The sequence below is a fragment of the Thalassophryne amazonica genome, chromosome 10 (genome assembly GCF_902500255.1).
Source record: "Thalassophryne amazonica chromosome 10, fThaAma1.1, whole genome shotgun sequence".
NCBI lineage: Eukaryota > Metazoa > Chordata > Actinopteri > Batrachoidiformes > Batrachoididae > Thalassophryne > Thalassophryne amazonica.
The window spans coordinates 42,819,097-42,846,927 of record NC_047112.1 but is presented as its reverse complement, the minus strand read 5'-3'; the positions used below and the strand labels follow the sequence as shown (position 1 = coordinate 42,846,927).

The 27,831-nt window shown below is 38.3% G+C and overlaps 1 protein-coding gene across 6 annotated transcripts in view; it reads left to right on the top strand.

Moving 5' to 3' along the window:
- The first annotated feature begins 478 nt into the window (after positions 1–478).
- prkacba (protein kinase, cAMP-dependent, catalytic, beta a) overlaps positions 479–27,831 on the top strand; it is a 62,223-nt gene continuing 34,870 nt past the window's right edge. Inside the window, exons 1-5 of one of the 6 annotated variants that reach the window (XM_034179934.1) lie at positions 479–818; positions 20,649–20,657; positions 21,266–21,327; positions 21,716–21,844; positions 23,097–23,195. In XM_034179934.1, the coding sequence (XP_034035825.1) occupies positions 773–818; positions 20,649–20,657; positions 21,266–21,327; positions 21,716–21,844; positions 23,097–23,195 (345 nt within the window). In that variant the 5' untranslated portion in view covers positions 479–772. Of the gene's footprint in view, positions 819–15,860; positions 16,125–20,166; positions 20,215–20,648; positions 20,658–21,265; positions 21,328–21,715; positions 21,845–23,096; positions 23,196–27,831 lie in introns of those variants that run through there. The other 5 variants (XM_034179933.1, XM_034179931.1, XM_034179935.1 and 2 more) reach the window with 5 other exon arrangements.

Here is a 27,831-nt window from a genome sequence, read left to right as displayed (position 1 = left end):
GGATAAATATTTGAATCTACCCCCATCCCAACTAGAACTGATAAAGATTTTCTGGATTAAGAGCAAAACATCTTCAAAGAAATAAACAAGTCCATCTGACCTGACGCAACCTATGTACTTGAACATCTTAATGAAGCAGCAATAAATTAAGTTAATTTAAAAATCTTGATATTTATAGGTGTAATCTCTGGTACATGACAGGAAGACAGTTGCAGATGATTAAAAAGTAATATGAATTTAAAAGTAGTGAAATTAAAAAGTTTCAAAAGTATTAAAATTATTTTAAAAACCATATTAACCTGCGTTTCTTATATATTGCAGACCAGAAATGATACATTTTAAAGGTACATGTTGCGCTATCTTAAAAAAAAAAAAATTCTCCAGTGTGACTGCACGATCTCGATCTACCTGGGTGCACGTGAGGTACGCGAAAGCAACTTTTCTCCCCACATGCAAGCGTCTTGTACTTCGGACATGACGCGAATGCAGCACAAGGCGGCAACAGCCAGAGGTGAAAAGTCTGGATCATGTTTCGCTCCAGTGGAGGCACACTTGAACCACAAAGGGTGCTGTAAAGAAAGATCAGCTGGGTGATTTATACAGCGGGACGAGCTTGTGGCTGCACAAAGAAACGATATTGATGTTGTTTTTAACCAACCAACTAACACCAGCTGAATTTGCTAGCCAGCCAGCTAGCTAACGGAGCAGCCAGTCCGTTAACCTCCACCGCCGTCGCTCCTTGGCCAGCTGTGCGTCGCCTCGTCTTCCTACAATGGGAAACACAGCAACTGCCAAGAAAGGCAATGAGCAAGAAAGCGGTGAGCATTTCCAGCACCACCCAGCTAACCAGTGTAATGTTGGCGAGTGGACAACGCGAGCTAGCTTGCAGCTTTCGGCAGTCAGTGTTAACTGTCAGTGGAGGAGAACCATCTTTGGTAGGGCACTCCGTGTCCTCACATTCATCTGTGGCTGCTTGCAAAGAGTGCATGCTGGTCCTTGGTACCCTAATTACTCAAGGAAATAGAGCCTTTTATTTAATCATTGAGCACTCAGAAGTTTTAAGCATGTCTGCCGTGTTTGGTGGTTGACAGAGAGTTTGTTTTTTGTTTTAGCTGGCTGGAGCCAGATAACGTGAGTAAATATTCTATCTTGGATTAAGTAGACGGCCTGGTTTATTACCTGATAACAGCAAGCAGTCATGCTGACTACGGTTGTACAGTTTTGGCTCTATAGGGCCAAGGAGTCAACCTGTTGGTTCGACACCTCCAGATTTGTGTGTGTCGTGGGCAGTATCAGAAGGTTAATGAAATCTTAAGTTCTTGACGGTATTGCTTAAATTTTCATTGTTACGCAGATGATACCCAGCTTTATCTATCCATGAAGCCAGAGGACACACACCAATTAGCTAAACTGCAGGATTGTCTTACAGACATAAAGACATGGATGACCTCTAATTTCCTGCTTTTAAACTCAGATAAAACTGAAGTTATTGTACTTGGCCCCACAAATCTTAGAAACATGGTGTCTAACCAGATCCTTACTCTGGATGGCATTACCCTGACCTCTAGTAATACTGTGAGAAATCTTGGAGTCATTTTTGATCAGGATATGTCATTCAAAGCGCATATTAAACAAATATGTAGGACTGCTTTTTTGCATTTACGCAATATCTCTAAAATCAGAAAGGTCTTGTCTCAGAGTGATGCTGAAAAACTAATTCATGCATTTATTTCCTCTAGGCTGGACTATAGTAATTCATTATTATCAGGTTGTCCTAAAAGTTCCCTAAAAAGCCTTCAGTTAATTCAAAATGCTGCAGCTAGAGTACTGACGGGGACTAGAAGGAGAGAGCATATCTCACCCATATTGGCCTCTCTTCATTGGCTTCCTGTTAATTCTAGAATAGAATTTAAAATTCTTCTTCTTACTTATAAGGTTTTGAATAATCAGGTCCCATCTTATCTTAGGGACCTCGTAGTACCATATCACCCCAATAGAGCGCTTCGCTCTCAGACTGCAGGCTTACTTGTAGTTCCTAGGGTTTGTAAGAGTAGAATGGGAGGCAGAGCCTTCAGCTTTCAGGCTCCTCTCCTGTGGAACCAGCTCCCAATTCAGATCAGGGAGATAGACACCCTCTCTACTTTTAAGATTAGGCTTAAAACTTTCCTTTTTGCTAAAGCTTATAGTTAGGGCTGGATCAGGTGACCCTGAACCATCCCTTAGTTATGCTGCTATAGACGTAGACTGCTGGGGGGTTCCCATGATGCACTGTTTCTTTCTCTTTTTGCTCTGTATGCACCACTCTGCTTTTAATCATTAGTGATCGATCTCTGCTCCCCTCCACAGCATGTCTTTTTCCTGGTTCTCTCCCTCAGCCCCAACCAGTCCCAGCAGAAGACTGCCCCTCCCTGAGCCTGGTTCTGCTGGAGGTTTCTTCCTGTTAAAAGGGAGTTTTTCCTTCCCACTGTAGCCAAGTGCTTGCTCACAGGGGGTCGTTTTGACCGTTGGGGTTTTACATAATTATTGTATGGCCTTGCCTTGCAATATAAAGCGCCTTGGGGCAACTGTTTGTTGTGATTTGGCGCTATATAAAAAAATTGATTGATTGATTGATTGTGCTATGGCAGTCAACTCAGCCCCAGTATGTGAAATCTATTTGAATTGGGGGGGTAGGACACAACAAACTAGTGACAAGCATGATTTTTTTTTTTTTTTTTTGACCTTCAGAGGATGCTGTGGAAATGGTGGCACAGTTGATACTGGACAGTAGTTTCAACAAAAGCTGTAAGAATTCTGTTTTTATTGTACATCATATGCATATGATTTAACTCATCACCAAATAAATATCTGGTACTTTCTTTGTCATTGCCCCAACTTTGCCCTGCTTATGCAATAACATGGTTGCAATGTTGATGTAGGAAGAGGAACTCAGAGTCAGAGCCCAGTGGTCTTATTAAGAGGACAGTGGCAGCCTCACCACCTCACAATCGATAAATGTGCTGAGATCTAGACCTTTTTTTTTATATAGTGGGCAAAGGCAAAAGCACAGGCTCGATGATGGAGACCGCGACTGAAACTGGCTGAAACTTCCAGAGGTGTGCTGTACTGTTCCAGAACCTGAACCAAGCTCTTATATAATGTCTCCACTACGTTGTAGGTTGTTTTCTCTTCAATGGGTTAGAATTTCATTTTTCTAAAATCCACAAAACCTCTTCCAGTATCATCCAACTTCCATACTGTTGTGACCACTTCCAGAATAGCTTAGTGTGCTTTGGAAGTCGTATGCAGTATTGGAACTGGGATCTAGCCCGGGTCCTGTTCAGAAATTTGGCCTATTCAGAAATTGTGCAGAGGAAATGTGTAGTTCTCCAACAGTAATTTCTTTGGGATGGTCCAAAATCAAGTGTGACCTTGTATGGGGTCACCACAGAAAATCTGTTTTGGATAAGTGTGGTGAGTTGGCGCACATTTTATGTGCGATAGCCTTCCTCATCCAATTCCAGATGTATAAAAAGATATGGGGGCTGGTTGGTTTGAACTCCTGACCTTCCTGGTGTGAGGCGAGTTCATGACCACTGCTCCATTGTGCCAAGCCTAAACATAACCATTCACTAGCATAAAGTTGCAGTCATGCATTTGGCAGGTGCCTTTGTCTGAAGTGACTTATAAGTTCATAAAACAAATCAACAGGAGGTGTAGAAAGCTTAAAGGAAATGTCCACCTTTTTACAACCTTAGTTATATTGAAACATTGCTAGCAACTCTAATGCATCTACTGATATTTTACAGTTGCATCATATGAAAGAAATCCCATTTTCAAAAGGAAGTGAATGCCAGTTTGCCAACTACATTAGAGTGCTAAAATAATTTCAAACCATGTTTTTCCAAACTTTAACATTCTATATTGTAGTTATTAACGTGTTCTTTTGTTTTATGATTGCTCATATGTTTCTAGTGATATTAAATATCTATAGTAATTATTTTCTGCATGCCACATCTACAGTGAGCAAACTGATTGGAAGCTGAAGAAGCAAGGTATTTTTCTTTTACAAAGTACACTACTAGCAATCTTTCTTTGAACTTTTGCAACTCCTATGATGATTGCCCCATTCATTCCCATTCATGCATTTCTTTTTAAACTCATTTTAAATAATTATTTCTCACATGACACAAATTAATCATCAAAGGTGAGCAGAGAATTAGGAGCCTTGATTGATAACATTGTGCTAAAATGATTAGGGTTATTGAAAACAAAAGTATATAAATGTATCCTTATTATGGCCATCACCGGTGGCAGAGCAGGTCCATGAACTGCTTGGCTTCATGTATGTGACTGTCTCTGTGTCTGTCTGGTTGATGTGGACAGACACCTCATGTATTAATGTTTCACCTGTCAGCACGTTTTCTGTGAATCACAGTGTCATACCAGGATAACTGCTCTCACACAATGACACGTAACTGCTATAACATCAGGAAGTGGCAGCACCCCATCAAGGCAATTTTGGGACATAAGCGCTCTATCATTCGCTTGAAAGCAGTGGCCAGAGGGCATTGTGATGTGTTTAGTGTGTCCAGTTGCCACTAATGACCTGGATAAACCACTAAACCATACCATGGCCAGTATTGTTTCTGAATAGGACTGTTCTTGACCTGCTTTCTGATTTGCAGGTAACCATGCAGACTCACAATTTTATGACTTACATTAAGCTACACATTATTGTCTTCAAATAATTCTGCAGTTATCTGGGAATAAGTTGGTATACCCTTGATATTGTTGTCTGTATTTTTAATGTAAACAGGAGCCATGGCTCGGTGTGTGGAGTAGGCTGTGCATTGACCAGAGAGTCAAGGGATGAGATTCCAGCTACTCCTGTCTGTGTGGCAGAGTGTCCTTGAGCAAAACACAGCCGTGACTTAGTCCCTGTTTGCAGGTCATCGCCTTGCACAGAAGCTCCCGGCACTGCATGGGAATGGAATTACAAGTTACTTTGGATAAAACTAACATCTGCCAAATGCATAAATATAAATGATAATATTTTAATGTTTGGTAACACTTTATATTAACTGCACGCTATAAAGTATTAGTAAAGCATTTATAAAGTGTAAGTAAATGCTTAAGTAACTACTTGTAAAACATTTACAAAGCATTCTTTTTTATTAGCTACTCATTAGTACGAACGTAAATAGATGGCTTAATTATTAATAACAAAATATGTAATGTCTTCATAAAACATTTGATTGTTTTAAATTCTCTATAAAACATTTAAGAGTCCCACAATAATGACTTCTTTCTGCACCTATTTGTTCATGCCATTCCTCTTCTGTTCTTTTAGCTGCTGCCTGCTCTCTGTTCTCTAATTCTTTCCTCTTTTCCTTGTTAGCTCTCGCAAATACTGTACCTCCAGTTATGGAGGTCCTCAAATTGAGCTTTTTCCCAGAGCCATCTTTTTATTTATTTATTTATTAGTGCTTATTTTTATTCAGTTTCTTAATTTTCATTTTTAGCACCCAGTATTTTATTTATTTTTTGTTTTATTAATTACATTTCTTAATTTTAAGCACCCAATCATTTTAAGGAATATAAACCCATTTTTTCAAACCAAAGAAGATGTGATTTTATTAACCTCGTCGACAAATGGCTGCAATAACAAGTGCAAATAATACTATATCACCGACAGATAGCGGCGGCTCACACAATTGTTCAACAAATTAAAATGGCGAGGAAGACGTCCTACGACACTTCCTGTTTCTGTTTTCATTGTCGACGAAGGTCCGAGGGGAAAGATTACAATAAAAAAAAAATGGTTTTAAACATTTTTTGGATCGTATGGACTAATGTTGCTTAATCACTGGCATTCTCACGCACACTTCCAGCAGACACCTCACCGAAAATGGTGGTTAATCAGCTATGCGCGTAAGTGTTAGCGAAAGCTGCATTGGCTAACCGGTGTTGTACCAAATCTAACTGCTTAATGGATTCTAAGGTTGAAAATCATCAAGCAGACACTTTGTTTCCGTCCGAGAGGCTATCCGCCTGATCGATATGAATTTATATCATCGGAATTAAAACCTTGTTAGTTTTTGATATCATTTAGCTGATTAGCCGCTATCGCATAGCGGATAATACCGGCCCGTTCTGAACCCATGTTTAGCTACCGGTTAGCAACTAATGGCGGCGCAATTACTCGCAGATCAACACCACCTCCTAACCGAACACTTTAACATTTCGCGAAGAATGAACCCGCACTCCTTGTCTAATACCGCTGTACCAATTCTTGAAAACAAAATATGCGTTAAGTATTTATGAATGGATATATAAAAGTGGATTGGCCAAATGTTGGTGACTCTGCTTAACACATATAAATAGCATCTACAAATGAGTTATAATGCAAATTTAACCTTCACTTTAATTAAGCTCACACCAAATACTTTACTAACCGCTTCTAAAGGCTTTATAATAGTATTTTTAAGTTTACTAATGCATTGATAAGCATTTATAAATGGACAAATAAAAGTGAATTGGTCAACTGTTTGAGATTGTGATTAAAATATATATTAAGCATATACAAATAAGATATAAAACAAATTTGACATTCACTTTAGTTAAGCTCACACGAAATACTTTACTAACAGCTTGTAAAGGCTTTATAATAGTATTTTAAGTTTAGTAATGCATTGATAGGTATTTATAAATGGACATATAAAAGTGAATTGGTCAGCTGTTTGACATTGTGATTAAAATATATATTAAGTATATACAAATGAGTTATAAAACAAATTTAACCTTCACTTTAGTTATTAAGCTCACACCAAATACTTTCCTAACAGCTTGTAAAGGCTTTATAATAGTATTTTTAAGTTTACTAATGCGTTGATAAGCATTTATAAATGGACATATAAAAGTGAATTGGTCAACTGTTTAAGATTATGATTAAAATATATATTAAGCATATATAAATGAGTTATAAAACAATTCGTACTCTTTAAAATGGCATACTTATAGTGATGGGGAAAGAGACTTGAGCTTTGTACATTATTAACAAATGGTACATAAAGGATACATTTTGAGATTGTGATTAAAATATATATTAAGCATATACAAATGAGTTATAAAACAAATCTGTACTCTTTAAAACTGCATACTTACAGTGATGGGGAAAGAGACTTGAGCTTTGTACATTATTAACAAATGGTACATAAAGGATACATTGAGCATCAACTAATGGTTTATTAATGCTTAATAATTTGTGAGGAGAAAATGTAAAGAGAATAAAAATATGATTTGTAAAGTATTTTTTATTACTAATGAGTGTCTGATTTTACATTTGTAAATGATGAACTGTTAATGATCAACTTTTCTTAAATGGTTTATAGAGAATTTAAAAAAAATTGTAAATGTTTTATAAAGACAATATATGTTTTGTTATTAATAATTATTAAGCCATCTATTTATGTTCTTACCAATGAGTAACTAATAAAAAAGAAAGCTTTGTAAATGTTTTTCAAGTAGTTAGTTAAACATTTACTTGCACTTTATAAATGCTTTACTAATGTTTTATAGCACGCAGTTAATATAAAGTGTTACCTAATGTTTTCATATACAGGATAACTCCTTAAGATAAACCACCCTCAGTGCATTTTAAGTGTACCATAAAGTGGGAGGAGTCTGTTTACTTTGCTGTCTGATTGGGTCTCTGTGCACAAACTGTTCACAAAGCAGAACTCAAAGCAGATGTTAAAATTGTGGGTATATTTTAGATCAGTGTTTTTTCAAACTTTTTCAGACAAAGTACCACTTAATCCAAAAAAAAAAAAAAATCTCTCAGACCACCTTACTCTCCAAACATCCAAAACAATAGGTCTGGCTTACCACTCAAACAATACTTTAGAACAGCATATTACTATTTATTAGACTTTGGTGTAATGTTTCAGAAACATTTTTAAGTAATATATTTAATTAAAAATGTGACATTTTACCAATGTACTGTCAAACCACTCAGGCTCACTCACAGACCACCAGTGGTCCACACTTTGAGAAAGGCTGTTTTAGATGTAACAAGGTGGCTGCAGTTGAACATGATTTATCAATTTTGTTGTGTTGCATTTTCATGAAACTAGCCAACAGAAAAACATAATCTGATAACAGAGTTATAATTCATGAATATTTTCAATTTTTTTCCCCAATTGATTTAAAAAATGTGTAGCAGTTTTCCAAGGCTAAACATAATTCCTTCGTATCAGTTGTTTTAACCAAGTGAAACTGCAAATCTCAAAACTATTCATTTTACAAATGTATGAAACATGGAAAGCAAGCACATTATTGTATTTAAAAATCAGGACCACTCAAAGTTTGGCATTTGCCATTGCAAAAAAAAAAAAAAAAAAAAATCTTTATTGGATTATTAAAGTAGTTGACAATTACTTTTCTCTTGATCAAATAATTAGTTAACTAAATATGAATTTCAGCTATAATATATATTGTAATAGTATAATAGTAATACTAATCACATCTCAACACACAAAGCACCTTGAGAGGATGTAAATATGGAAGAAAGAGGATTTACAGATACTGCATTCAAGACACAAGCAGGGGTCACCTTGGTGGCCACCAAACCTAGGCTTTGAAATCAAAAATCACTAAAGCCCCTTTCACACTGGGGCAACATAGAGTTGCGTAATGTGGCGTACTTACGATGCTGAGCTTGTGCAGCCCTACATGGCACTGCATTGAGGGATGCAAAGGGGTTCACCAAATGGATGCAAAAAATTAAACATTTTTAATTTTTTTTCACAGACTTTTGGCATAGAGCACTGCTTCCAGTGCTCTACACAACACTCCGTTACTGTGCATTGCTGTGAAAAGATTATTGCCCCTTGAGCTTTTACATGTTTTAATTTTTTTAGGACATCAAAAAACAAAACAAAAATTCAGGCTTGTTATATTAAAATTTATAAATTTCTACCCTTTAAACTCACAGTGAAAAGTAATCTCTACAACCTGAATTAAAAGAAATAAAAATGTAGTACCTAACCCTAACCTCCTCACTCCCCACACATCCTCCCATTCCCTCAGTGCACACAATGCTAATCTTCTTCTTCCCCCTCACACAAAACTTCACACCATGGGAGACTGTACCTTCTGTTCAGCTGCCCTCATATTTGGAACTCCTTCCCTGTAGGGCTGCCATGACTAGTCACGACTGCGTCGACTATTGAAACCGTGGACAACTAATTTAGTAGTCGACGAGTCATTTGCTTTGAATCTTGAACCAGTGAAGCAGTGCTTCGATCTGCTACTTTGTTGGATTTTTGGTTCGCTCCTCTTCAGAAGCGGCAACTCCACTTCTTATCCCCTCTCAAAGCTATTAAAATATGTCAATCATGAGTCACTTTTGTGCAGATTAAAGTGACTAACTGGGACTCCTGTCTTGTGAGAAAGAAACGAGAATCATCCTCCGTGCCGTTGCTCCAAACGCTGCACCGCCGAGTCAAGTTAGAAAGAGTCCGCTCGGAATTAATAACTTCAAAGGAAATCGCTGTTTAAATCAAATGACACCTCTTTCCAAACATTGTAATACAAACAATAAACTGCAATCGATCAAAACGTTTTTTGTTCTTCCCAAAATGAGACGTCCTGCACTGACGTGCAGCAGCCCAAGACTGTATGGCTGCAGACCTGCAGACTCCAACAGCCAGCTGAGCTCAGCTCAAACGTATGGAGAGACATCCATGCCGTTAATGTCTGAAAGGAAATGCTTTTGACAAAAACTACAGATTTTTTTTATCTATGTCCAGAGATCAAGGATCCAGTGACCAGTTTGATATTTATTTACTTTAAGACTCAATAAAATGTTGTTGACATAGAAAACCCGTAAAGCCTACTCGTAGCACCCAGAAAATTCCCAGGAGGTATCGATAAGCAGAATCGATAATGGTATCGATATCGATAAAATGTGATAAGCTACAATTTGCGTATGGTCCGAGTAGTCGACTAATCGCAAAAATAATCGTTGACTAGTTGACTATCAAAATAGTCGTTTGTGGCAGCTCTACTTCCCTGACCATCTGAGGGCGCAACAAACTGTTGAAGCTTTTTATCCTTTATCGTGATTTTCTCCATTGTGAGATATAAATGTGTCTTATCGTAGCATTCGTGTGTATATGTATTATAACGCCTCAGCACACGAGCGAAGTTACAATATTCTTCAGAACGACAATATATGCAACATGCATCCAGCCGCATACATGTTGCTGTCATAGACAACTGCCTGTAAAGTTTTTTTGGCAAGTTATAACTTTCTAAACAGCGTAATTTGTAATGAAAGCGGCTTTCATTTGTGCGGCTCTTTCGGCGCCATGTTTGTTTTTTCGGAGACAGCAGTAAGCTCCTCCTACCCCTCCAAACGGAGTGTGCATCCAGATTCACTCCGTTTGGAGAGGTTTGTAGCCCTCCGCCTCACTCCACAAAGAGAATTGAGACACCCCTCTGTCTCTCGTGCCCGTGCAAAACAGAGGGGAAGGGGTGAGGGGAAGGGCCGAGGGATAGAATTGAGATTCACCCATGGTCACAATGGGGGGCCTCCTAATCCTAACGGGGAGTAGAGGCTATCCCTCAATCTTGGATCAGGTTTGTGAATGGACCACAAGGTTGGAAGTAAGGAAAGGAGCACTTCGTTTTCTTTTATTATTCCTAATGTTTGATGTAGTTCTGTGGGAAGTAGTTCTGTTTTGTTCTGCATTGCACTTACAGTCAACTCTTGTAGGGAAAGGTGTTATTAATGTTATTTTAAATACCCATGTCAGGAGCACCATTAGAAATTGTTTCTTTCAATGTTAATGAGGTGTTAAATCCCATAAAGAGGAGTAAAATTTTGTCAAAGTTAAAAAAGGAGAAGGCTCAGATCGCTCTCCTCCAAAAAAAACTCATCTGAGCAAATTTGAACATGAAAAACTGAGGAGAAAGGACTTTAAGTATGTATTTTCCTCCTCGTTTAATCAAGGTCATAGGAGAGGAGTGGCTATTCTAATTTCGAGTACAATAAATTATGAGCGTATCTCAGAATTAAAAGATGATGAGGGCGGGTTTATTAAGATAACAAGGAGAATAGAGGGAATTGAAATCACCATTATAAATGTTTACATCCCCCCAGGAAGTGATTGGCCAATTTACAAATGGATCCTCGACCTCATGCTGAACTCCCAGGGCATAGTAATTTATGGGGGAGACTTTAACATTAGATTGAACCCAGAACTAGACACATCAGGGGTGTCCCTCTGGGCAAATTCATGAACTAAAAAAGTGGGGTTACAGATGTAAGATTTGGGCATCCTGGATTGAGAAACATTGTTCTTAAACTGTTGGACAATTTTTTCACGCAGTTGTTCACAAAGTGGTGATCCTCTCCCCATTTTTGCTCAGGGCTCGAAATAGTACATGCATGTGCTAGTTTGTGCATGTATTATTCAAGCGGTGCATGTAATTTTATACTGCACTAGCACTGGTGCAAGTAACTTTATCCAGGTTTTATCAACTATAAGCACCAATAGAATGAACCAATAAAGGAATAAATAAGGAAAAAAAACATTTCCAGTGTGTTGTCTTCATCTTCCCTGCATTTTATGACTCTCACACACGGAGCTAGTTGCTGTGACGATTCGTTCGCGCGCGCAAGTGAAAAAAAAAAAGTCTGCCCCTGCTGTCGCTGCTGCTGCTCTTCCCTCAAACTCAACCACACCGGACCTGCTTCGAGTTGATTCCTGTGGCGTCATGATGACGCAGGAATATCTGCAGCAGGGGGGCAGAGAGGAGGTGAGAACGCAGCCTGCAGGTTCTCTGCACAGAGAAATAAAAGTGCACAGTTTGGCTGCAGCCACACTGTGCAATTTGATTTCTCTTCTAGTTTATATTTGTTCTTTTTGCTGAGCTGCAGGTCTGCGCTCTGAGTTCTGTTAGTTAAGCTTTCCTCCTTTGACCGCGAAATGCGTGCGTGCACGTGAACGAACCGTCAGTGAGTAAATGGGGAGATGTCTGGAGTTATAGTTGACGTGGACATGTCCTGTCTCTGGCAATCAGTCTGTGAGCAGGACTTATAGTAGTGTTCAGAATAATAGTAGTGCTGTGTGACTAAAAAGATTAATCCAGGTTTTGAGTATATTTCTTATTGTTACATGGGAAACAAGGTACCAGTAGATTCAGTAGATTCTCACAAATCCAACAAGACCAAGCATTCATGATATGCACTCTCTTAAGGCTATGAAATTGGGCTTTTAGTAAAAAAAATGTAGAAAAGGGGGTGTTCACAATAATAGTAGTGTGGCATTCAGTCAGTGACTTCGTCAATTTTGTGGAACAAACAAGTGTGAATCAGGTGTCCCCTATTTAAGGATGAAGCCAGCACCTGTTGAACATGCTTTTCTCTTTGAAAGTCTGAGGAAAATGGGACGTTCAAGACATTGTTCTGAAGAACAGCGTAGTTTGATTAAAAAGTTGATTGGAGAGGGGAAAACTTATACGCAGGTGAAAAAACTTTAGGCTGTTCATCGACAATGATCTCCAATGCTTTAAAATGGACAAAACAACCAGAGACGCGTGGAAGAAAATGGAAAACAACCATCAAAATGAATAGAAGAATAACCAGAATGGCAAAGGCTCACCCATTGATCAGCTCCAGGATGATCAAAGACAGTCTGGAGTTACCTGTAAGTGATGTGACAGTTAGAAGATGCCTGTGTGAAGCTAATTTATTTGCAAGAATCTCCCGCAACGTCCCTCTGTTAAATAAAAGACATGTGCAGAAGAGGTTACAATTTGCCAAAGAACACATCAGTTGGCCTAAAGAGAAATGGAGTGTTATGTGTCGGACGCAGCTCGGAGAACCGACCAGCGTTTGAAGGACCCAGTATGAAATAAGCAGAGCACGGTACAAAGGCTAACTGAATTTAATACATAACAGTGATACAAAAAATAACAAAAGAAAGTGCGGTCTGGCGTGGTGCGCTCCCAGCAGCGCTAACGGTCCGGAGCCAGAAGCTGTTCGGACCCAAGGACCCCGCCGACACCCCCCAGGTGGCCGCAACAAACCGAGTCTGTGAAAGAAGGAACCTTTATGTGAGTCCACACTCTACACACAGAGAGAACACTTAAAGGTGTACAAACAGCAAACACTTCCTGGCTTGATTACTAATCAGCTTCCCAACCTGCAGGCATGGAACATCCAGTTCACAAAACTCCACTGCAGTGGAAGCCGATACATTTACTGACTGTATAAATGTTAGTCACAAAATCTAACGTACCTCAGGAAGTGTGCTGACGAGCGTGAGACCTCACCCCCTCCTCTTTCACAGACCGTGCATCAAACCCTGGACGTTCTCTGCATCCACTGATGATGAGATGGCTCCCGAGACGACGATCTCACCCGTCTGGTCACAAGGTCGAGTCTCTGGCAAATACACACTGTATACTCCAGTCTTAAATGCCACCATGTTCCAATCCATATAGATGCACCTCAGCTGTGAGTCCTGACGAGCCGCAGGTGATCAGGGTGAGGTCCTGATAACCTCAGCAACACAGCCACTCAGTCCCAAATGCAAGCCACCTGGAAGGAAAAACAAAAGACAGAAACAAAAAGGCAGCCAGGCCCCCCAGCCATACAACATGGAGGAATATTTTGTGGACTGATGAGAGTAAAATTGTTCTTTTTGGGTCCAAGGGCCAGAGACAGTTTGTGGCACGACCCCCAAACTCTGAATTCAAGCCACAGTTCATAGTGAAGACAGTGAAGCATGGTGGTGCAAGCATCATGATATGGGCATGTTTCTCCTACTATGGTGTTGGACTTATATATCGCATACCAGGTATCATGGATCAGTTTGGATATGTCAAAATACTTGAAGAGGTCATGTTGCCTTATGCTGAAGAGGACATGCCATTGAAATGGGTGTTTCAACAAGACAATGACCCCAAGCACACTAGTAAACTAGCAAAGTCTTGGTTCCAAACCAATAAAATTAATGTTTTGGAGTGGTCTGCCCAATCCCTGGACCTAAATCCAATTGAGAACTTGTGGGGTGACATCAAAAAAGCTGTTTCTGAAGCAAAACCAAGAAATGTGAATGAATTGTGGAATGTTGTTAAAGAATCTTGGAGTGGAGTAACAGCTGAAAGGTGCCACAAGTTGGTTGACTCCATGCCTTGCAGATGTGAAGAAATCATGAAAAACTGTGGTTATACAACTAAATACTAGTTTAGTGATTCACAGGGTTGCTAAAAAAAAGCAGTTTGAACATAATAGTTTTAAGTTTGTAGCGTCAACAACAGACTGGTAACAATAAGAAATATACTCAAAACCTGGATTAATCTTTTTAGTCACATAGCACTACTATTATTCTGAACACTGCTGTATGTTCTTTTTGTCCTTTATTTAACACTGATTTTTTTTTTCTGTGCTCTTTTTTTGACCATGTAGTTTTACTGCATTGTGTACATGGTATAAAAACAATCCTGCGTGATTTATACTTCAGGAACAATGGAACACAGGCCACAGGAATCATACATTGGCGTCGGGTAACGTCTTGTGAGGTTGTGGCTTCCAGTCACGTCGAGTAACGTTGCTTTGCTCTTACTTGCGCTGAAACCACTTAATTTCTGCATCGAGCACAGAACGCAAACAAAAATTAAACGTTTAATTTTTTTTAAACATGTTTAATTTTTGTTTGTCCGATTTGCTTCGTCCTTTGCGCCCCTCGCACTGTTGTGGCGTCGAGCTGCTTGTCTCGGCACTGAGTTGCTTCCACGCGGCGGCGTCATGACGACACATGACGCAACGGGACCAGCCCCGGTGTGGAAAAAAAGGGGCTTTACGGGCCCAGACAGGAAGAGTGACACATCAGAGGAGGAGTTTTAAGGTTGATATAAGACTGACTTTTGGTTGTGCAAATAAGTTTGTTTTTTTTTTTTGTTTTTTTTGGTGCAAGTAATTTTTTTGTTACTAGCACCAGTGCAAGTAGGTTAAAAAATGTATTTCGATCCCTGTTGCTTGTGAATGGCTGAGCCTTTCAGGGGATGCTCCTTTTACACCCAGTCGTGACACTCACAATTAGTGTCCTCAGTTCCTAAACGCTTATTGTATTGTATTGATAATTGATAGAAGGAAAGGTGATGTAACACAGTGATAAACATACCACTGTCCCAGCTTTTTAAAATGTGTTGTAGGCATCCATTTCAAAATGAGCAAATATTTGCACAAAAACAATAAAGTTTATCAGTTTGAACATTAAATATCTGGTTTTTGTGGTGTATTCATTTGAATATAGGTTGAAGAGGATTTGCAAATCATTGTATTCTGTTTTTATGTACATTTCACACAACGTCCCAACTTCATTGGAATTGGGGTTGTGTGTATACACACACACACACACACACACACACACACACACACACGCATATATATATATATATATATATGCTAATTTATTTCAAAAAAGGCTGAAAGAATGCAAAATTGCTTAGACTTTTAATGTTATTCAGGCACATAACCTTAATTTGTGTAATAATGCAAAAAAGTATGAAGGGAGTATGTAATTATAACATTCAGCTCTCTTAGCAGTTGCATTATTAAACTTTACCACCAGAGAGCATGATAAACTACACACAATTGATTAAGTGGGCGTGATAGTTTTTGACATAAGGGTGAGTCTTGGTGTGCTTTGCTTACATTGTATACCTGTGTCAATAGGCAACATCATTTGCACAGGATATTATTATATTGGTTCGAGGATACTCTAAGCACACAAGCATTTGAACTCTCATACATAAGCAGCGTACTCAAACAGGAAGCGTCACACTATGTGATCAGCCAGATATTGCACTGTGCTTGTGTGCATACAGGAAACAAGTATCACTCTTTGGCTGTGTCTGAAAGCAACCACAGTGTCTGAACTTTTTAAGTAACCATCCAGAAATTTATTTCTGAAATATGGCTCATGGAAAAGACTACTCCTTCCCAAAACTGGATGACCTTGCCAGCCGATTTTTCCACAAATATTGTAAAGGTAGCCAAGAGCACAAAGGACAAGAGAGTGAGGGGCCTCATGTGTCTGAGTTTACCATCATTTGGGATAAACTGAGTAAGTGTGGCATTGGTTTTACTGTGTCCACCAGCCTCTGCAGCTTACAGAAAGCTTTTGGCTCATCTTGCAGAAATGCATACATAGGGTCTGATCAGCCTGAAAGTGTGAATATGTTGCATGCATGCATTGTTCCTTGTTCTGTTTGAGACAGTTGTTTATGATTTCTTGCAACAACAAGCTGCAACCTAGCACCTTAGCCATTATTAGTTTCTGTGGTTTATTACTACCTTACATTAAATGCACAATTAAAGTATTTGCACAAATTTTGCTTCTACCACAGTTGTTGTGTGGTTCAGTCATGTATCATCATATCAGCATCCTGTATAAAATGTGTCTTTGTTATATTCTTTGTTGTCACTCCTACAGTGTCCTTTTTTATTCACTGTTTTTTTTCCTTCTTTCCAATGAAATTTATAGTTGAGTATTATTTTTCAGAGTAAGGTAGAGGGATATGCCTTTGATGTTGAGAGGTGTTTTAAGTAGAATAGGCTTAAATATTAAGAAATATGATAGCACGGAGTTGATCTAATTGGAACACAAATATCTACTAGCCATTTAATGTAATGCGAAGCATTAGCTAAAAAAGGAATGACACTACTAATACAGGTGCCATTTTCTATAATTCTTTTGTGAAGATTCAAAATGCAGATGTGCCCCAAAATTTAAGATATCCACATCAGGCCACATTTTCGCCAGGATTTATAAAAATGCTTGTTTATGTTGTAATTGTTAACAGAATTTGGTGGAAATACGGGTAAATTTGGCCATTATTACCTCTGCCAGTGAAGTTGGGCGTAGTTTATGCTTTCACTTCTGTTTGATTGTCTGTTGGGTTTACAGGCTGTTCAGAGCCTGTAACCCACAATTTTTCATATATCATTATGATAGGCAAGGACTGGTTCAGTTTTCAAGGTCATAGGCCAAAGTAAAGAAAAAATCTTAGAAAACTAGAAAAATCCCCATCCTTTAACATTGAACAAATTTTCAAAAATGCATACCTCTGTCAAAAAAGATTGAATTTCTTTCATATTTAAGCGCATTATGTAGGATGGTATCCATTATCAACTGACAAAGTTTGATCCAGATTACAGATTTTGTGGCCATTTAAATTTAACATTGAAAACCCAATTTAATGTAGATTTTGCATTGTATCTTAATCAAATGTGGCACAATCACTGTCATATTTGAAAGTGAGGTGCAGACTGGCACTCACTATCACCTGACAAAGTTTTATCCAGATCAGATCCGGATTGTGTATTTTGTGGACATTTGAATGTAATATTGACAAGCCTATTTGGTGTACATTTTGCATTATATCTCAATCAAAAGTGCTTAGTCACTCACATTTTTCTGTTATGGATTTACAGTGGGGGAAATAAGTATTTGATCCACTGTCAGTTTTGCAGGTTTTCCCACCTACAAAGAATGGAGAGGTCTGTAATTTTTATCGTAGGTACACTTCAACTGTGAGAGACAGAATCTAAAAGAAAATCCAGAAAATTACATTGTATGATTTTTAAATAATGAATTTGCCTTTTATTGCATGAAATAAGTATTTGATCCCCTACCAACCAGCAAGAATTCTGGCTCTCACAGACCTATTAGCTTTTCTTTAAGAAACCCTCCTATTCTGCAATCTTTACCTGTATTAATTGCACCTGTTTGAACTTGTTACCTGTATAAAAGACGCCTGTTCACACACTCAATCAATCACACTCCAACCTATCCACTATTGCCAAGACCAAAGAGCTGTCTAAGGACATCAAGGACAAAACTGTAGACCTGCACAAGGCTGGGATGGGCTACAGGACAATAGGCAGGCTTCTTGGTGAGAAGACAAAAATGTATGATAATTTATTAGAAAGTGGAAGAAACACAAGATGACTGTCAATCTCCCTTGGTCTGGGATTCCATTCAAGATCTCACTTTGTGGGGTAAATATGATTCTGAGAAAGCTCAGAACTACACAGGAGGACCTGGTAAATAACCTGAAGAGAGCTGGGACCACAGTCACAAACATTACATTAGTAACACATGATGCTGTCATGGTTTAAAATCCTGCAGGGCAGCAAGGTCCCCCAGCTCAAGCCAGCACATGTGCAGGCCCGTTTGAAGTTCACCAGTGACCATCTGGATGATCCAAAGGAGGCATGGGAGAAGGTCATGTGGTCAGATGAGACCAAAATAGAGCTTTTTGGAATCAACTCTACTTGCCGTGTTTAGAGGATGAGAACAACCCCAAGAACACTCTCCCAGCCGTGAAGCATGGGGATGGAAACATCATACTCTGGGGGTGCTCTTCTGAAAAGGGGACAGGACGACTGCACCGTATTGAAGGGAGGATGGATGGGGTCATGTATTACGAGATTTTGGCAAAGAACCTCCTTCCCTCATTAAGAGCATTGAAGATGGGTCATGACCTGGTCTTCCAGCATGAGAATGACCCCAAACACACAGCCAGGGCAACTAAGGAGTGGCTCCGTAAGAAGCATTTCAAGGTCCTGAAGTGGCCTAGCCAATCTCCAGACATGAGCTCAATAGAAAATCTTTGGAGGGAGCTGAAACTTCAAACCTGAAGGATCTGGAGTAGATCTGTATGGAGGAGTGGACCAAAATCCATGTTGCAGTGCGTGAAAACTTGATCAAGAACTACAGGAAACGTCTGACCTCTGTAATGGCAGAAAAATGTTTCTGTACCAATTGTTAAGGTCTGTTTTTCTAGGGGATCAAATACATATTTCATGCAGTAAAATGCAAATTAATTATTTAAAACTCCTACAATGTGATTTTCTGGATTTTTTTTTTTTTTTAATTTCTGTCTCTCACAGTTGAAGTGTACCTACGATTAAAAAAAATACAGATCTCTCCATTCTTTGTAGGTGGGAAAACCTGCAAAATTGACAGTGAATCAAATACTTACTCCCCCCACTGTACCTACACCACCAAAATTGGATGGAGGTTCCAATTTTATGCCTGTTTGTTGATCTTCCACTTATCAGTCAGAAACCAAATGCCAAAAAGCAATGACAAATTGTGTATAGCAGAAATAACCAATGTTCTGTGAAAATTATCTGAAAAAGAATTAAAAAACCAAAAGAGTTGAGAAAAAACATAACACCACACAAAAAAAACTTAAAGTGCATGAACTACATACATACTCCTGACATTTGATCAAATCTAATTTAGCTTACGAAAAGCCACTTCTGATAGTACTTTGACCTTGTAAATTTTTTTCCAATGTAAGAATTTGTGGAATTGGAAACTAGTGTTGGTGGAGGTTTGCACTCTGAGCGCGGTGGTCTAGCTTATTTATTGAAGATGTGGATACAGCGCCTCCAGAAATATCCACAGTGCTTCACTTTTTTCCACATTTTGCCATCTTACAGCCTTATTTTAAAATGGATGAAGCTATTTTTTCCCTCAAAATTCTACACACAGTACCTCATGATGACAATGTAATTTTATTTATTTATTTATTTTTGCAAATTTATTAAAAATAAACTAAGAAATCACATGTACATAAGTATTCTCATGAAGCTCACAATTGAGCTCAGGTGCATCCTGTTTCCACTGATCATCCTTGAGATGTTTCTGCAGCTTAATTGGAGTCCATCTGGGGTAAATTCACTTGATTGGACAGTATTTGGAAAGGCACATATCTGTCTACATATAAGGTTCCACAGTTGACAGTGCATGTCAAAGATGGGCGCATTAAGTTTTTGTTTTTGTTTTTAAATTTTAATAAATTTGCAAAATTTTCAAAAACTTTCTTCATGTTGTCATTATGGGGTGTTGTGAGTAGATTTTTGAGGAAACATGAATTTACTCCATTTTGGAATAAGGCCGTAACATAACAAAATGTGGAAAAGTGAAGCACTGTGAATACTTTCCGGGTGAACTGTGTATTCCCTGCAATTAGCAGGACAAGCATAGGGTTAATGGAATCTTTCAGTGCAAAAGGTCTGTATGCAACTCTGTAAAACTGCATTTTTTTTTTAATAGGCATGTGAAGAAATCTAAATCATGTACTCTTTAACAGTGGTATCAACTGGTCACAAGGACCCCATGATAAGAAGCAACTTAATAGGTCTGTCTGCTTTAATTTTATTTAGAAAGTTTACACTTGCCAAAATGGTCCAAAAAAGAGAATTCCCTAATCTTCATTTGTAGTTATCAGAATCCAAAATTTGAATGAGTAAACAAAAAATCTGGTAAATACGCAGTAGTTTTTACTGAATATTTGCAAAAAATTTTGCACATTGTCTGACTGACTCCCTTAATGCTATGCATTGCCTGCTAATCGCAGGGAATAATATTTTTAGAAAATGTAGTGTTTTGCTACATCACATGCCAAGGATGTTGTGATTTTTAGTGTCGCATTGTTGTGTGTTGCATTTATAATTCACTTGAAATGCTAATGTTCTTGTTTTTAGCACCTCATAAATGTTTCTACCTTCTCTTTCTCTTTATTATTTCCATCCATGTGGGTGAATGTTCCTGCAAACCCTTGGTGAACTGTAGAGACTTTTGGTATGCTCATTTTTCCATAAGCCATCTCAAGTCACAGAGCTTGTATTCAGTCTAGATATGTACAAATTTTATGCCTCATGACAGTTTGAGTTTATTTTGGCTGTAAATGTACAGCCCGGCCTTAATATTAAGCTTGAATTTAAATCATTAGCAGCGTATTGAAGCACAGTCTAACCCACCATGTCTGTGTGACTTTGGACGGCTCATGTCTGCTGTGACGTAAACATTGCATTGTCTGCATTCTAATGCCTGCAGTTTTGACTTTCTTTGCAACTGTTATTATTGCTCCTTCTCACCCTAACCTCCAAATAAAAAAGGATGCACAACAGCTTGTCTGTGAATTGGCTTGTTCTATAAACCCCACGAGAGCTCTTTGCATCACTTTATAATTAAAATTTCCTGCTACGATGTTTGTACTTTAAGTATTCACCCCCACCTACCCACCCAGGTATACCCTTGCCTCCTCAATATTTGACTTTTGCCTGACTTTAAAAAGCATTTAATTCTCTAAACATGTTTATTGTCCTTGTATATTAATTCTCTCTAAAGAGAAGCTGATTGTGTGCTTCTACCAAATGTAATTGTGATTATTTTTTATTCTTTTGTAGTGAAAGAATTCTTAGCTAAAGCCAAAGAAGATTTTTCAAGAAAATGGGAAAGTCCGCCACAGGTAATATCAGTTAAATCAAGCTGAACTTCCCTTAGAAAAGTAAAACTTTAATTTCCCTGAACACGCACGACTTCACAGTTTGTTTTTAAGTCATAAAGTGGTTCGATGGTTTGTATTTGCCTAACCCACTTCCTTTAGAGCAAAGTGCCTCAGAGATTGACTTGTCTAATCTTTATTGTTCTGCTTCATAGTAAGGCATTTTCATCAAACTATAAAAGTCATTTATATTTAACAAACATAGCATTTAGCTTGTGTGTTTTTATATGAGCCATATGTCGTATTACCCTTCCTGCCAGTGCATCTGAGGAGCTGCACAAATACCAATAAGCAGAAGTGAAACATCTCCCTTGTCACACTTTGCCATCTCACTGATAACTTCTTTTCTCAGTGCACAACAGGCCTGGACGACTTTGATAGGTTCAAGACTCTTGGCACCGGCTCATTTGGGCGAGTTATGCTTGTCAAACATAAAGGAACAAACCAGTTCTACGCCATGAAGATCCTGGACAAACAGAAAGTATGTGAGAACAGTTTCTCCCATCTTATGAGAAGTAAGAGCAGTGTTTAGTTTGTGTGTCAACTGAGAAACCCACAGAGCATGCACACACAAATGCTGTAACGTAAACTTGTGCATCTTACAAAAAGGAAATGGAAAGTTTCCCCTTGCTTACAGGCAGCCATGTTATCATTAAAAACCTCAGAGGAGCTTTACATGAGAGTTTCAATCTGTAAATACTGATGTGAAAGTCGTAGGCGGAAGATAACGTGTCCCAAATGCTCGGCTTATGCAGACGTGCTCGGTCACCCTTTATTTTACCCTGTGAGTTACACAAGTAAAACTATTTGACTTGTAAAATTTGTAAAAATGTGGCTCACAGATTATGGGATCTTTTTTGGTCTGTTATTTGTTTCAGGATTCCAGTAATAGTGTGTATTTACAATTTTTTAACTCCTTTGGTACAAATCATGTTTGCATCGCCACTCACATTTAAAATTTGTGTTTTGTGTCTATGTATGTATATACTAGCATGTTGCCCATGGGGATCCACAAGCTCTAGATTGGGTAGTATTTATAAAATAGGTACCTGATATTTTTTCTTGGGTGGTAATAAATTGTACAAAGTTTCTATAATGAGTTGGAATGGCGTGTGAGTCCAGAATGTTTTTTAGAACCTTAGACCTCAACAGTTTTTAGAAGAAGAGCTCAACTCTTTTATTTCATGTTAATTATGTAATTTTTTTATGTTAATTTACTGTCTTAAAATATTTATAAATTGTTTATGTTCTTGTTATCATATACAGACTATTATTATTTTATTATCACTTCTATTGTATTATTTGATTTTTTTTTAAATAGACAACAATGGAAATGTGTTTTCACTTTCTTGTGTCATCCATGTATTTTTAACGTATTTACAATTATATGTGTGTGTGTGTGTGTGTGTGTGTGTGTGTGTGTGTGTGTGTGTGTGTGTGTGTGTGTGTGTGTGTGTGTGTGTGTGTGTGTGTGTGTGTGTGTGTGTGTGTGCCCACGTTTTGCCTACCTCTCCATTTTCCACAGGGATTTCATTGAATTAGGCAATCATCACACTTCAGCTGTCAAAAATCTGACAGCTATTTTAATTAAAAAACAATCAGAATTATAGGAAACATTTTGGGTTGGTTGTTGAGTTTCAGATGTTTTAGAAAGTACAGACATGAAACTTATCATATGAAGTAAATACTAGTGACATAATTGTATTGTTTGTCATGTGCTTGTGTTTTACCAGGTGGTGAAATTGAAGCAGATAGAACACACGCTAAATGAAAAAAGAATACTACAGGCAGTCTCCTTCCCCTTTCTGGTTAGATTGGAGTACGCTTTCAAGGTACATTTGGACCCACTACTTAGAACCATTTCAATTGTATCCAACTCTGTGGAAGCTACCAGTGATATGTGCGGGGTTCTAGCTAGGACCATTTTAGTGCAGGGTAAATTATGTGATCGCGGCTTATAGCTTCGAGGGGCCACAGGCCCCTGGATTTGCGGCCTCCCTGAAGCTAAGGATTTTATTCAACTAAAACATTCTTGGCAAGCTTATTTTTAACTAATTTTGGGTGGTCTTAGATGCATTGAACACAAGAATAATAAACAAAAAATTATATTTATGTTGTATTATTTGTAAGATCAAAGTTACTTTTGCATGTTTCTGTCAAAGTCTAAGTTACTGAATTAAATAACATTGAAAATGTTAAAAACACATTAATATTTAATGGACATAACATTTACTCTCTTCTTCAAAAATAACACAATAGTTTGTAATCCAGTGAAGTAGGCAGTTTTTCTGTCATCCTAAGAGTTTTTTTTTTTTGTTTGTTTGTTTGTTTGTTTTTTTTGTTTGTTTGTTTCTGTTTTTCAACGATTTGAGTGGAATTACATTACTTTTTCTTGGACTGATTTGTCAAACCTGCTGTTTTAAATGAAAAATTTACTGACTCAGTTTTTTACTCTCTGATCTCTGCTGTTTGCGATTTGATACAAAGAAAATGAGAAATATATTTCTTATTACTTTAATTACTGGTTTAAAATTGCAAAACTATGACTCTATAAGCTTGAAATACGATCAAATTGGTACATTTTCAGCAACATTTCAGTTCATTTTTCTGAAATTCTGTGCTGGGTGGCAGAGCCAATTTGAACCCGAGAGCCGGCGAAAATTTGCAGTACCAGGCAGGGCTGCCCGGCAACGCCCGCTGTGGCTGGAACCCTGGATATGTGTTATGCAAATCTAACCTAAGGCAAATCCTTTTTTGTTTGCCGGTGGGTACAACCCCAATTCCAATGAAGTTGGGACGTTGCGTAACATGTAAATAAAAACAGAATACAATGATTTGTAAATCCTTTTCAACCAGTGGTGTAGTCTACATTTTTGAAGTGGGTAGACTGTGTTTTTTGTCCGTCATCAACCTCGTGCATTGCGCCCCCGGTTATTAACATTTTTAACACCATAACAACAAATAGATATATACTTTCCATCTGATCATTTATATTCTATATTTGCCACTATAAATGTGAGAAATGTGTCAGAATGTAAGTAATTTGCACCAGTTGCAAAATACAGTATACAACAGTAAATCTAAAAGAGTGATTAAAAAATACAAAGATCAAATACATTTATTTTTTGGCATCTGAAAACCTAATTTAACAAAGAAATTTAATCAGGTCATAAACCAGGAATAAACACTGTTTAAATCCAGCCAAAAGTATCATATGCAAGCTACTGTGCATTTTTAACAGTAAATAAGACAACTTTAAGTCACAGTCACTCAAAAAAAAAAAAGTGACTGTGACTCCTTGTTATTAAGAAAGAAAAGTTCTCTTAACAATAATAAGGAGCAGATTATTGCCTCCCAACTAAGTATATTGCAAGAGTTCACTTTTCCTCCCTCTATTTAGTATCGGATATGAGCCTGTACTGTCAAATTCAGCAGCTGCAAGATTCACCCTTCATATAATCCGCATGGCCCCACGTTGTTTGTGGACAGTTTAGACGCATAAACAAAAACAAAACTGAACACACCGGTCTACATGAGCATGCACTGGCTGCAGAGCCTCACGCCTCCTACCACAATCTCTGTTGAAGTTGACAGTCCATCACCAGGTCCAGACGGGGGACTGGAACCTGTAGGCTTTGTGGTCCATAAGGAAACCTACCCAGTATAAACAAGCTAGTATTAGTATACGTTAAGTTCCATTAAAACAGCAGCTAGGCTGAAGGACAGAAGCCGGGACAGAAGCTAGCTCCCAGAAAATTCACATACAACAATGAAAATATGGTAGATGCTTTACTTTGCAGAAACCTTTTCAACCCATGACAAAAACATTGCAGGCCAAATCAGTGGCACAAAAGTATAGTGTGAAGACAACCAACTAACTAACTAAGACAACCATGCAACTACCGAGAGTATGCCACAATTCCAATCATTTTAAAACTACACTATCCAACAGCCAACGGGACTCAAGCTCAAGAGACATCTGTAGATTACCGGCAAAACTCTATTATTTTTTAAAAAGCTGTTTCATTTTATATTTTAACAATAAATGAACGGATCATTAAAAATGTCCACGAATCAAAGTCAAAAGACATTTGCACAAGTAGAAGCTCTACACTTATTGTGCTCAAATTCATATTTTAGAAATGACTCTGTCCTGATAACATTAAAAGGCAATTACATATTTTGTCAAAATTACAAGTTGAAATGACCATTAAAAAAATTCATCAAGAGGTTTATGTCACAGAAATCCTACTTTACAATCACTGCTAAATTGTTAAATTATTTCCTGTTGCATTTATAATAAACATTTGTATTTATTTACAGTGTCTGTTTTTCTGGTTGAAATGAGATATAAATTATCTACCAGACTTAAAAAAAAAAAATGTACAAATTTCCATGTTATTTTGTCTAAAAATAAATGTCCGAGGTTCCTTATGTTAAACAAGAAATTATCTAATCTGAAATAACAGGTGGTTTTAATTTACAGGTGAAAGGTTTCTAAAGAACCATTTATTGATTTATTTAGCTATTTTAATTACAAGTGTTCTAAACTTTTTTAAGAGTAATCAGAAATTCTGAGGTAACAAACAACAACAAAAAACATTTCCAAGGATTTTTCTTGAGAAAACTGCTCCATAAATGAGCAGTCCTGTGACACGTTTGTTTTGTACAGATCAGTGGTTTATTTCTACATCGATCCATTTTGTACAGATCAGTGGTTTCTGCCACTAGTCTTCCGTGTTTTGGCCCAACGCGTCGTTCCTATTGGACAACGCAAAGGTACATCACAGCTCAGAAAGTTGGATTGGCTTGAACTTTTTCCACGTCAGCCTGCCGACAAGCGGCAATGCGCGCTCCCATCAGCATCGAAAAAGCAATGTGTCTCATTGAAAATAATGCTTTTTAGACTGTTTTTTGATGCATCTGACGTATTCAGTGTGAAAGGCCCATTAGCTTAGTGAACAAATAAAAAACTAGCTGTCGTAGGCTAGCCCACTTACCAGCAATGCAGACAGCGCCAGGTTTATCTCCTCCACTCAGGGTGCAAACGTCATCAATCGGCCCTGAAGCAGCAGGTGGACGTTTTCGGAAAAAAAAAAATCTAAAACCGAGGCCTGTTTTCTTTTCATTTTTTCGGGTAATAATCACCATCGATACTTTCTCCAGCATTCTTCTTGTTTGTGTGTGGCTTTCGCGCTGATTAGCTGGTAGCCCCGCCCCCATCTGTCTATGAGCCAAGTAAAACTCTTATCTAGCAGAGCGAGCAGGGGTGGGACATACGGTGCACTCTGCAGTGATGGACGCCTGATGGCTGTCTTTTAAAGGGAGAAAATAAAATTACAGTCAATAAGCGCTTATTTTATTTACACTGTCACGTTCTCCGGGGCAGTTTGAAGTGGGTAGACGGAAATTCCTGGTCATTTTAGGTGAAGAGACAGCGCCTACCTGCGTTCCACGTAGACTACACCACTGTTTTCAACCTATATTCAATTGAATACACCACAAAGACAAGATATTTAATGTTCAAACTGATAAACTTTATTGTGTTTGTGCAAATATTTGCTCATTTTGAAATGGATGCTTGCAACATGTTTCAAAAAAGTTGGGACAGTGATATGTTTACCACTATCACCTCATCACTTTTCCTTCTAACAACAGTCAATAAGTGTTTGGGAACTGAGGAGACACATGATTGGGTATAAAAGGAACATCCCCAAAAGTCTCAGCTGTTCACAAGCAAAGATGGGGTGAGGATCACCACTTTGTGAACAACTGTATGAAAAAATAGAACGATGTTTCTCAATGTTCAGTTGCAAGGAATTTAGGGATTCCATCATCTACAGTCCATAATATAATCAGAAGATTCAGAAAATATGGAGAACACATGCAAGTTAGAACTCTACCATGCAAAGCGAAAGCCATCCATCAACAACATCCAGAAACGCTGACGCCTTCTCTGACCCCTAGCTCATTTGAAATGGACAGATGCAAAGTGGAAAAGTGTGCTGTGGTCTGATGAGTCCACATTTCAAATTGGTTTTGGAAATCATGGGCGTCATGTCCTCCGGACAAAAGAGGGAAAAGACCATCCAGATTGTTACCAGCGCAAAGTTCAAAAGCCAGCATCTGTGATGGTATGGGGGTGTGTTAGTGCCCATGGCATGGGCAACTTACACATCTGTGATGACACCATCAATGCTAAAAGGTACATCCAGGTTTTGGAGCAACACATGCTGTCATCCAAGCACCGTCTTTTTCAGGGACGTCCCTGCTTATTTCAGCAAGACAATGCCAAGCCACATTCTGCACGTGTTACAACAACGTGGCTTTGTAGTAAAAGAGTGCGGGTACTAGACTGGCCTGCCTGCAGTCCAGACCTGTCGCCCATTGAAAATGTGTGGCGCATTATGAAGCGCAAAATACGACAACGGAAACCCCGGACTGTTGAACAACTGAAGTCATACATCA